Raw genomic sequence first — 12,021 nt, 5'->3', positions numbered from 1 at the left:
AGGAATCCTACTTCGTGGAATTTCATTTATCACGGTAGGGTCTAGAACCGATTAACCGCGATAAACGAGGGTTCACTGTATACGGTAAATGATAACTATAAATGGCAAGATTAAAAGAATTCTGTTTTCTGAAGAAGCATTTCTTATTCTCAGTTGTAGGGACTCCTATTGTTCACTTCGGTTACAGTATTGCTGTAGATGGAATATTGTTCGAGTGAGAGCTTCGGCATACTGAAGTATTTATTAGCAGTGCTGTGTGAGTCCTGTATTTCTCTGTGAGCTACCCTACTGTCTGAATGCTGGTCTTTATTTTAAGGTCGTGTGCATGTTCTCCTGCCTTTACCCAGACCTAAACGAACAAAGAAGAAGGAGAAAACACCTTTAATTTCAGAGCAAGTGAGGCAGAGCATGGAAAAGGACTTGAAATTCCTAGAACACAAACGTACAAGTCTTCAAGGCCAGTGTGCGTAGGCGCCGTGAGCCTGTGTCAAGAGTCACGTTGGTAGAACAAACAGATGAGTAAAAAAGAGTAGTCAGAAGACAACAAAAGAAGAAAACGGATGGACATATTGGCTACATCCATGAACTCAGGCATAGGATCCATTGTGAGGACGAGGAAGGAGGACCTTGAAGTTTTTCCATCTGTTGTGCTCAATGGCACGTAACAACAACGTTGTTAGTTTGTGGTGATGTCGTTGTTGTTTCTTTTGCGTGTTCTCCTGTAAACAAAGCCCAGGAGGAGTAAATCTAGAGACAGTAACTGGATCAGTGGTTCCGTGGGGGCCGAGTAGGGGCCATTGGGGGGGATAGGGAGCTAACCACAATGAGGACAAGAAAGAAGAACATGTTCTGAAATTGATTGTGTGATGATCAGACAACCCTTATTGATATGCACCAATACTGAATTGTACGATATGTGGATTATGTGCCAATAAAACTGTTAAATTAGAAGGGAAGAAAGAACAAGAAACACAGCCAATGTCTTCAAATAAGCAGCCGTTTTGGTGAGATGTCAACGAAGTCCACATGGAAGAAGCACACCAGCCTGTATGATCCAAAGATAACAAATAACAAAATCCAAATATGATGAAGGGAAAGGTATCAGAGTTTAATTTGGGAACACCCAATTGGTAGAAGGCGGTAGAGGACAGTGGGAGCCCAAAACCCATCTGCAGAGCATCTGGTCAGATGAAGCCTCTGTTAGATCCTCTCTAGCCACAGTCAGGGACGCGAACCACTTCTCTTATCAGACAGAGAATATTGTAAAGTACAGCATAATATGATACCTGCTCAGTCGGCCTCCCTTTTAACCCATCCCGAATTTACTCTTTGACCTATCACGAACGTACTCTGGGTCTAAATATTTCTCCCTTGTTCCAAAACAGAAATTTTCTCTCTGGCTTACTTTAATATTGCCAGTGGTCTTTTCTTTCTTCCCTTTTTTTTTTTCCTGTTTTGTTTTGTGTTGTGTGTCTGTTATGTTTCTCCCAGTTTATGAAGCGCAGAAGGAGCGGGTGTGTACGGACCACCACGGACATCATAGCTTCTTGGGGATGCAGGTGGGGGGGGGGGGGGGGGAATCAGGGAGCAAAGAATGAAGATGGGAGGAAGGTGCATTAAAACTGATTATGATGGTGTATAAACAACTCTTTTTAAAAAGCAACTTAGCTGTGGAAGTGTATGATATGTGAATTTTATGTCAATACAACTATTGGGGTGAATTAAACAAAAAAGGCAGCCTAGGGGTCTCACAGGCTTCCCTGGCTTCTGCTCCCCCTCGTGGCCACTTCTGAGATGACAACAAGGAGTTCCCAGCCAGACACAGGGGTGGGGTCTGAGCAAGGTGGAAAGGAAATACACAATGTGGAATGGAGCTGAGAAAACCAGACACACACGCTGCACGCTGTCGGATGCCAGCTCTGTGAGGTTAAACATCAGCCAGTGTGAACTGTGTGCACTTGATGGAGCTGATGACCCGGAGCAGGACTTGGGAAGACTTCCACTTTTCTCACATGGGCACCTGACTGCTGAGGACGTTAATCGAGAGAGAATTCAGAAGGAAAAGTCGCTCTGGAAATACGGCTGAGGGTGACGTGTTAAGCTCTCAATACATTCAGTTTGAGCTCTGTGTGTCATAAAGTTGTGATTTTAAATATTAAGATATTATTTGAAAAACGTTTTACAATTAAGTGCCCTAACCTTCTTAATAAAAAGCAAAATCAATGTCCTGGCATACATGTAGTTCGATGGCTGAAGAAAGAGTGACAAGAAATAGCCTTTGTCAGAGTGCAGTATAGCACCAACAAAGTACACAACATTACTCCAGTTCTTTAATGCTTCCTCCCTGCGCCTACCCCCACCCCACACTGTTATGACCCCAGTTCCACCTTACAAATCTGGCTAGACCAGAGCATGTACACTGGTACAGATAAGAGCTCTCAACACTCAGAGTCTAGGACAGATAAACCCCTCGGGAACAGTAATGGGAGTAGCAATACCATGAGGGGAAGGGGAAGGTGGGGGGAGAAGGGTGAGAAAAGGGGAACCGATCGCAATGAGAGATGTATAACACCCCCCACCCACCCCCATCCCCACCCCCGCCAGGATTAAGAGCAACAGAAACGTGGGTGAAGGGAGACAGCAAGGAGTGTACGTTGTGAAAATAATAAAAATATATAATTTATCAAAGGTTCACCAGGGTGGGAGGATGGGGAAGAGAGAGGGAAAAGAAGAGTCGATGCCAAGGGCTTAAGTAGAAAGAAAATGTTTTGAAAATGATGCTGGCAACATATGTACAAATGTGCTTGATACAATTGATGTATGGATTGTTATAAGAGCTGTCAGAGCCACCAATAAAATGATTTATTTCTTAAAAGAAGAAAGAAACGGGCTTTGTGTGGTCAAACGTGGTCACCTAACTGCTTCCCCATACCTCACTACTGTTTGCTAAATCACTCTTACTATGCAACCTCTGATGGGGTGGGTTCAGAGGTCCAAAATCCTGGTATGTACCCTAGCTTTATTCACCATAAGGGGGTAGAATAATACCGCCTCCCACTGGGGAGCATGGAGAATTGAACCAGTCCATTGACTTTTGGAACAAGTCTCATTTGTAAGTTTTCCTAATAATGTCGTTTACCATAAGCCAAGAGGAGCGCAGCTCTTCATCAATCTCACTGCCTCCTCTCTGTCTGGAGGCTCATTTCACCTTGCTGGTTCATGCACTGACAGTTGGCAAGCCAGACAAAAGACCATGGAACTTATGAGTGAGAGTGAGATTCCCAGTGGGTCATCCTGGGCTGGTCAGCAACCTCCACGAGAGGAGGTTAGGTCCATGTGCCTAATGTGTGGGAACCTTGACATGAGCATGTAGGTGGCCTGAAAAGGCCAGGCAGCAGAGTCTGGCTGCACGCAAGTAGAGCACGTAATCATCACACGTGTGCAGAAGCGGATAAAGAAGTCATGGCCGCTATGGCGTGGCAGCTGCTTTTGGCAGTTCAGCTGGTCACTGGTACCCACTTCATTATATTGAAGCTCCTGCTAACAGCCCACGGGGAGGAAGGACCCTTGGAAAGTGGTGTACAACAGAAGTGTGTGACCGTGGGGGACATGGTGAGTACTTGCTGCCATGAGCATGCTAAGCATCTAGAACTGCCTATTTTTAAATGAGTAAACTGCAGAAATATAATATCCACAAGTGACAAACGTGACTTGGACATGTACCGAAATCAAATAATTTATTCAATTGATGAAGAAACTGGTACAATGGTAATGCTTCTTCAACCAACATTTGAGACATAATATATTTATAGTTGGCCAGAGAAAATTATTGTTTGAATAACTATGTTACGTTAAAGATACAATGCTTAATGTCAGATAGGACAGTAAAACTTAATAGTTCTGGGTTTTCAATCATTTTTCTTCACAATCTATTGCAAAAGTGTCATAAAAATAGCGGAGAAGGTCCTAACACAGGATAAAAGACAAGGTGAAAACTATGAATGACCACAGAGAGAGAACTAGTGTTCAAACAAGAGCCTATACAATGAGGCATCTGTGTAGTCAGTGAAGTAGGTCCATGAGCTAGGGGGCTAGTGTGTGAGGGAGATAGTTTATTGTGCCAGCCTGGCCGATAAACACATGTGGGATTACTTGAAGGGCGGAGAGATAAATGGCTCGGTGAACCTTGCCTTTCTTGTCTCTTGCTCTTTGATCATCAGACCAGTGTGTAGCTGCCTTGCTTGAGCTGGGGACTGTCGGGCCCTGTCATCTGGCTGACTGCTGGTGACCTGCCTTGCAGTTTGCTGCCTGTGCCCAGATAGCCTGAATTGCTCTACAGAGCACTACCCGGCAGCCCTCAAGACTTGAAGGACTGCCAGTGTCTCACAACTGTCTCACGGGAATGAGTTGCACTGAGCCATTTGTACTGCTTTATAATTTAATTAACTTTATTGCTTATGTTATACACCTATCTATCTGTATAAATATACATATATATATATATAATGATTCGCATTCTGGTTTTGTTTCGCTAGAGAACCCTGTCTAACACACTGTGCATCCCTTTATTTGAGATAAGAAATTTTGAAAGGATTCACAGAACCTGAGCCTGCAGACAGAGGCCAAGGAGCTCTTGAAGAAGTATTGTGAGCTCTGCTCTAGCCAAACATCGACGGGAGGTGGCGTCTCAGAAGGCACCGACCACAGGAGATGGGTGCAGCTCCAGCAGCCAGAGCAAACAATTACACTGGGAGAATAATTCATGCTTTCCTCAACAACGACATAATAAAAAGTCCCGGAAAAAAAAGAACATTTTTCATCTGTAGAAACGATGACATCAAGCATAAACTCATTGCAAAGCATGCACATGGGTAATGTACTAGGACTCCATTAATTGTGAGAAAATGTTAACGTTTGGGATGACTGCAATCGCACTTTCTGGGACTTCTTAGGCAGTTGATTCACATGCCTGAAACTCACACTCCTACTGGTATGGATAAAATCATATATCTGCACACCTTCCTTTTATCTTCATTCCAAAGGAATGACTATGCCCATATTTCATCAAAAAGCAATGTGGTCTCAGAAAGGAACAGCTAACTGAAATAGGACAGACGATCTATTGACTCAAGTTGTTGTTATTCGTCGCTGTCAAGTCCGAGTCTGACTCGTGGGGACCCCATCTATTACCGAGTAGATTGGCACCTCAAGGCTGTCTTTACCGCGATGGGGATGGAAGCGGATCACCAGCCCTTTTCCGGATAGGTGCCAAGCTCCAACCTTAACCGCCTGAAGGTTGTTGTTGACGATGTTGATGCTGATGATGTTGGTGTTGATGTTGATGTTGATGATGTTGATGTTGAAGAGGATGTTGGTGTTGTTGTTGTTGATGTTGATGTTGAAGAGGATGTTGGTGTTGTTGTTGTTGTTGATGTTGATGTTGAGAAGGATGTTGGGGTTGTTAGGTCCCTTCGGGTGGGCTCTAGCTCACAGTAACGCTATGGACAATAGAGGAAAATGCTGCCTGGTCCTGCACCATCCTAGGTAAGCACGTAGGGACTTTGTCAGAACACGTGCTGTTGCGTGCTTGCTGATAAAGTGGGTCCTACTCACAGTCACCCCTAAGGACAGAGTATGACTGCACACGGGGTCCCCTCTGCGGTGCTCTCAGAGAAGAAGATTGCCAAGTCTTCTCTCCCATGAAGCTGCGGGTGGGTTTGGACTGCCAATGTTACAGTAGGCAGCTTCATCACTGTGCCCCCAGGGCCCCTCTGATTAACACATAGAGAGCACTCTTTCCTACTTGCTGTGAGAAGCTTCATGTCCTCCTCTAAGGGCATTGTGGTTTATAGGCCGATAAATCAGTCCAATAAGGTGACAGGCACCATTATCAACCAAAGAGAGATCATTTTTAATATAAAAAAATATTTCTAAAAAATTTAACACCATATACATACATTCTTCTCCAGTGTGCATAGACCATTCACCAGGACAGACTATGTATTAAGGAGCAAAGCAAGTCTTAATGAATTTTAAAAGACTGAAATAATGCAAACTATATTTTCTGAACATAATGGATTGCTACAAGGATATACCAATAGAAAGAAATTTGGGATATTTAAAATATACTAAAGTTAAGCAACACAACACTAAATGAGTTAGTTAATTGTGCCAGCCTGGCTAATAATCACATGTGGGACTAATTGAAAGGCGGAGGGATAAATGGGTGGTGAGCCTCGCCTTTGTAGTTCTCGGGTCTCTTGTTTTGTGATGGTTGCACCGGGTGCAGCTGCCTTAGCAGTTCCCTGCTTCAGCTTGCAAGATTGACTTCCTACAAGACATCCCCAAGGAGAAGCTACATGGACCTATCCCGATGCAGCCCTGGGTGCTGGAGCAGCCGTGTGGAGACCCCTGCTAGTGCTGAGATGCTTGTTCGTTCACTGACTCAGCTTTCCTCCTGCAGTCGGCGTCATTGCCTCTGTTTTGTGAGGTGGAGGACTTTGTGGACTGGTGTTGGGTTAATGGGTTAATGTTGGACTTGTGGGCTTGGGCAGCATTGGGTTGGGATGTTTTTGAGATGCACATTTTCTTTACATAAAACTCTCTCTTATACATGAGTTGCTGTGGATTCTTTCTCCAAAGTACCTAGACTAAAACATTAAACAACCAATTTTTTTAAGTTAATAAGAGGTTCTTAGCAACTAACAGAAGTAAAAAAGACTCTAGCAAAAAGACAAATATCAGATACAAAAAGCAGTCAATACCTCTAGAGCTGAGACAGAGTACCCACCGTGGCAGACAGGAATTTGGGAGCAGGCCTCCTGACTAGACTGGCATTCCAAACTCATTGGAAAATGAGGGGCTGGGCTATTGGGTGATGAGGACTGTGTTAGCCTGGGTTGACTCTAGAAACAATGCATTGACACTCATGTGTGTCAGAGAGAACTTTATATCAAGAAATAATTAGGCATCAATAAAATATCCCAGCCCAGTCCAGATCAACTCCACAAGTCTGACATTAGCCTCTAAGTCCAAACCTGGTCCATAAATTCCTCTTCAGACTCACGTAGCCACTCGAAATGATGCACAGGCCGGTGGGTGAAAAGTCTTGTGGACCCAGTGGTAGTGGAAGCATCTCCACGTGATTCCTTCAGCTCCTGAGTGTGTCTCCATGTCGCTTGTCAACAGGAAGGTAAAGCAGAGAGTGTGTGTGTCGCCTCCAGGGAGGAAGAAGGACATTCCCAGAATCCTCCTGGGAAGGTCATACTCACAAGGAGCCAACAAGCAGGCTGTTACCTGATTGACAGGCTAGACTCCACCCCTTCGCTCTGTTTATCATGCTGTCCTGAAATGATGTAACTACAACAAAGACGTTTGCCAGCATCCCACAGGCCAAAGCGCGAGCCAGCAAACCTCACTGCTGCATCTCCTTAGGAAGGTCTGGGAAGATGCTCTGGAAGGATCATGCGGCAGTGTCAGACCAATCAACAAAAGTGGATAAAACCAGGCCTTCTGCACCCACGGCCCTCACACCATAAGATCCCCATGAAGAGTCGAGAGCCAGAACAAACAGTTCCTTTTCTGTTGTTTGGGCATGTACCTCCCGTGTCCTGACAAGTTCTAACTTGTGCCCATTAGCAAAGGAGAAATGTGGCCAGGTTTCTGCTGCAGAACCACAAAGCGGGCCAAAGTCAGGGTGAATTTGGAACTCAGAGGCAATAAAGGGGTAGAAGACACAGTCATTCGCTTCTCAACTGCCACGTGTGTCAGACATTTGATGCACATTTAAACTTCCATACCACAAAACGACTCCGTTTTCAACTAACGAGACAAAGCTAGCGCTACAAGGGAAGACATTCTCAGTCTTTCCTCAAAAAATGTTCCCATCATTACAGCCCTTGTTCCTCCTTAAATTCACTCACAGTCCCACTGGATAGTCCGGTATCATATTCTCCATCCTAAACATAACCTCTAACAACTTTTATATAAAATAATAAAGGGGAGAGTGGGGGAGCAGAAGACAATCGTCAACATAAAGAAATGTTATGGGTTCAATTAAACGACAGCTGAGCTACCGAGAAACCGAAGATGTTTCCCCTCAGCAGCCTCGGGTGGATGTCTCCGTCCATCGTTAAAGACAAAAACTCCTTTGTCACTTGTCTAGGGTGCAAACAAGCATGAACAGAAGCAGAAAGCAGCAAGAATGGATTATTGTAACTCCAAGTTGAGTAAACATGCCTTACAAGGAACATTCCTTATCAGAAAAGGAACTATACAGAAATTGATTAAGACATCCTGTTTACCGTAACAAGGTGATCGTTAAAGAAACAATACCAACGTGGATTGTAACATCCTGGTTATCATAACAAGATTAACTACACCATTCAGATGACAACATCCAAGGGAATAATATTGAAAAATAATCCAAATAAACAATATATTGAAGACTAGTCTAAGGTAATTGTAGTGGCCAGAACCTGGGGACACGGGAGTGCATTCTAAAATTAATCACCCGCAGACACTTTCCCATCAGGGGAGGGAGGACGGGCAGGTCAACCAGCAGTCAGCTGTCTGAGATGGAAGGGAGGAAAGAGGCAGGTCATTCGCCAGCTAAAAAGTGGAGTTTCTTTTGCTCATAAACACATGCACATAAAAACCAACGATAAAATATGCAAAGCTATTATAATGCTTCTTTCTGCAATTCGTCACAAATACAGAGCTGAGCTCTGTGACTTCTGCTTCTCCTTCCACACCCCACCCTCAGCCAGCACCTCAGAGTTCTTACGGGGGAGAGACTACACCTTAACCCTTGAGAGGCCTCAATACACGACAGTCTTGTTCCTTTGAGGCTGTGGAGGTTTTCCATTTTTCTTTACCACCAGACTAAGAGCAAATGCACTGGAACTCAGACAGGGTGCAGGTCAAGGCTCTCTGCAGTTCCCTGTTCCTGAAGCCTCTCTTAGACATTTGCATCTCAATTTTGCTGACGTGTCTCTTACTTTCCACCTAGAGTTGACCAAAGAAGAAACCAAGATCCTTCTTAATTCCTTGAATTAGTACAGCACAGTATACTTAGGGGTAACAGAATTTTACAGAAATTTGGGGAGAGTGATAAAAACCACCCAAAACAATTAAGAAAAGATTTTCATTCCATGAGAAACAGGCTTTAAGGGTTACCAGGAGTGAGACAGGATGTGTTCAGTTGAGTTCTGTAGAGAAGAGAAACGAATGACACATCAGCGATTTTTTTAAATCGTTTTATTAGGGTCTCATACAACTCTTACCCATTGGCAGGTGTCTCAGTGGGCCTGAGGCTGCCGCCCTCGACGGGAGGGGGTGGTTTCGCCCGGGAGGAAAGCGAGCAGGGGACTCGGGTTAGGGTTAGGGTTAGGGTTAGGATTTAGGGTTAGGGTTAGGGTTAGGGTTTAGGGTTTAGGGGTTAGGGTTAGGGTTAGGATTTAGGGTTAGGGTTAGGATTTAGGGTAGGGGTTAGGGTTAGGGCTAGGGTTAGGGTTAGGGCTAGGGCTAGGCCTAGGGCTGCCCCTTTCTCTTCCTCCCTCCCAATCCCATTAGCCACATGGCCTTGCTTAGAGCATTTTTAATACTTTTTTAAGAACTACGTACACCCGACCTAGAAAGCGCCTCCATTTTTAGAATAACCGTCCCTTCACGGCTGCACCCCTACACCACGCGTTTCACACAGCCTGCACCCCGACTCCCGTGGTGTGCTTCCTCTCAGCCTCTCCTGCCTGTTCCCAGACAGGCACCTTCTCACACCTGGCGTCCCCTTCCGTGCCTGGTTGGAAGTGTCACCGGAACCTTGCCGGCACCTGGAATGGGACATGAGGCTGGATGGCAGCCTGGTCCCCAGGACCCGAGGGCTCTGCAGGCCTAGTGCACGGCCCCGCGGCTTTTCCCGTCAGTGAGGCCAGGTTCGTCTCGGATGGACCCTGGCTGGAAAAAAGTGCCTTTGATGCTTTCAAGACTCGGGGTACAGCCTGAAGCAGCCACGCCCTTTCATTTACGACCAGCGGGCGTTTTCTTAACATGGCCAGCACGCCGCCCAGTGCACACTGTCTGCACAGTGGGGGGGCAGCGCCCTCACCCTGGCAAGGGCCACCACGGCGTGATGTGGACGGACTCCTGGAGACAAAGGAGATTCGGCTGGATCCTGGGTTGACATGACAATTAATCCCAGTTCTTCACAGTATGTAGTTTGTCCCCCTCACAAACGGGCAGCGGCACCTTCCCCAGGCCAAGTTGACCGAAAAGAAGGCAGGTCAGGGGGGTCGTTGAAGCCCGGCAGGCTCTCTGGATCCTAGAGCGGGCCGGCCTCTGAGGGAAGCCCCTCGGCCTGCCGGGATGCACCCTTCTTCCGCTGTGAAGAATCTGTGTAACTGTTTTGTACAGAGCCCTGTCTGAAATAAACAGCCCTATACGGCGATTTATGTCAAGAAATGGGTTATAGAGTAGATCCATCCAGACCAGATAAAGTTCTTGGGTCAAATGGTAAGCTGGAGGATTCCCCTCACTTCTGTAGCTGCAAGTGCTGACGAATCAGGAAGGCCACGCACAGGCCGGTGGATGCAGAACTGAATGCATGCAAGGTCAGCAGAGCACTGATTTCCCCTCAGACCAGCAAGCCATGTGGCAGGAGGTGGACAAACCAGATGTAGGACCCAGACTCAGCACACGTGACAAGATTTCCCACAAAGGCTGCTTTCGAAGGAGCAGGCCCCGCCCTCAAGGAGTCTTCCTTCCAATCACATCAAGGCTGTGGCCTGGTCAAGGGGCTCCACACCACCGGGACCGCTGGCTGCTCGGAGTCCATCACGTTAGGCTAGAACCCCCCATGGAGTTGATTGTGTTGTGGGACCACATCATGGAGAATCATTGCCAAGCTACTGAGGACCTGACCGGGTCAAGTTGACACAAACCCTCACGATCACACCGGGTAAGCGGTGAAAGGGGAAGTAACAGACCAGAGGCAGCTGGGTGTTAGCTCGGATGAAAGGGAAGACAGCGTCCTAAAGGAAGGCCATGGAGGGAAAGACGCAGGTAGAAATCCACATGCCAAGAGGAGGCTGGATCACTTACTTCAGTTGTTGAATGAGAAACAATGATCTGATATGCAAACCAACACCCAATTCACAAGAAAAATGTCTAAAGAAAGAAAACAAAGTCCTCACAACTGGACCATAAGCAACAACATAATAAATGGAGGATGGGGGACACTTTCTTAAGTCCATCAACCAATCTATTCCCTGAAATATCTTGATGATTCACATTTCCTTTTTTTTTTAACAGTTTTATTGACATATAATTCATATACCATAGAATTCCATGATTTAATATATTTAATGTATGGATTGTGATAAGAGTTGTATGAGCCCCCAATAAAATGATCTATATATATGTGTGTGTGTGTGTATATATATATAAAGAGTTGTGTAATATTCACCTCAATCATTTTAAGAACATATTCTTTTTTCTTTTACCCATTATTATTACCTCCACATTTTCCCAAACTTCCCTGCTCTATCGCTAAGAAAACATGAATGTAGTTACTGTTTCTATACATTTACCTATACTGGATTTCACATAAATAAAATCACACAGGGCTGGCCCCAACCCCAACTACACAGACAGCAGAAAAATTGACTTCAGAGGACAGCACTGAAGCTACAACAGGTCAGGGAGAGTGACATGTCTGATCAGAGCACACGGGAACAAATGAAGGGAGAGGAAGAGAGAGTGGAGCACATCCTGGGCCACCAATCCCTAATGATGATATTCCCACTCAGAGCAGCCAAAGTACAGAGAGGACCATAGGGCCGACCCCACTGGCCCATAGCACTACAGGGGACAGCATTGGAGACACAGAGCAGTAATTGCACCCAATCATACCCCACCACACTGAGGTGAAACACAAAAGGGTGTGCAACAGAATTGAAAGAGGAACAGAGCAACAAAGTCCCCAGGGAATTCCAAAAATAGACTTTGGGGCCAAGGCGTGGCACC

At 45.7% G+C, this 12,021-nt stretch overlaps 1 protein-coding gene across 1 annotated transcript in view; it reads right to left on the bottom strand.

The window, feature by feature from the left end:
* The window catches only part of LOC101647659 (butyrophilin-like protein 1), a 37,818-nt gene extending 29,689 nt beyond the window's left edge, over window positions 1-8,129 (bottom strand). Inside the window, exons 1-2 of the mRNA XM_045292266.1 lie at window positions 8,076-8,129; window positions 5,281-5,469 (exon numbers count right to left, since the gene is read on the bottom strand). Of these exons, the coding sequence (XP_045148201.1) occupies window positions 5,281-5,469; window positions 8,076-8,129 (243 nt within the window). The remainder of the gene's footprint in view (window positions 1-5,280; window positions 5,470-8,075) is intronic.
* Between the last annotated feature and the right edge of the window lie 3,892 nt (window positions 8,130-12,021).

This window comes from Echinops telfairi, unplaced genomic scaffold, assembly GCF_000313985.2.
Source record: "Echinops telfairi isolate 266 unplaced genomic scaffold, ASM31398v2 ScPeMD7_655;HRSCAF=1070, whole genome shotgun sequence".
NCBI lineage: Eukaryota > Metazoa > Chordata > Mammalia > Afrosoricida > Tenrecidae > Echinops > Echinops telfairi.
This window is presented reverse-complemented; position numbering and strand designations above follow the sequence as displayed.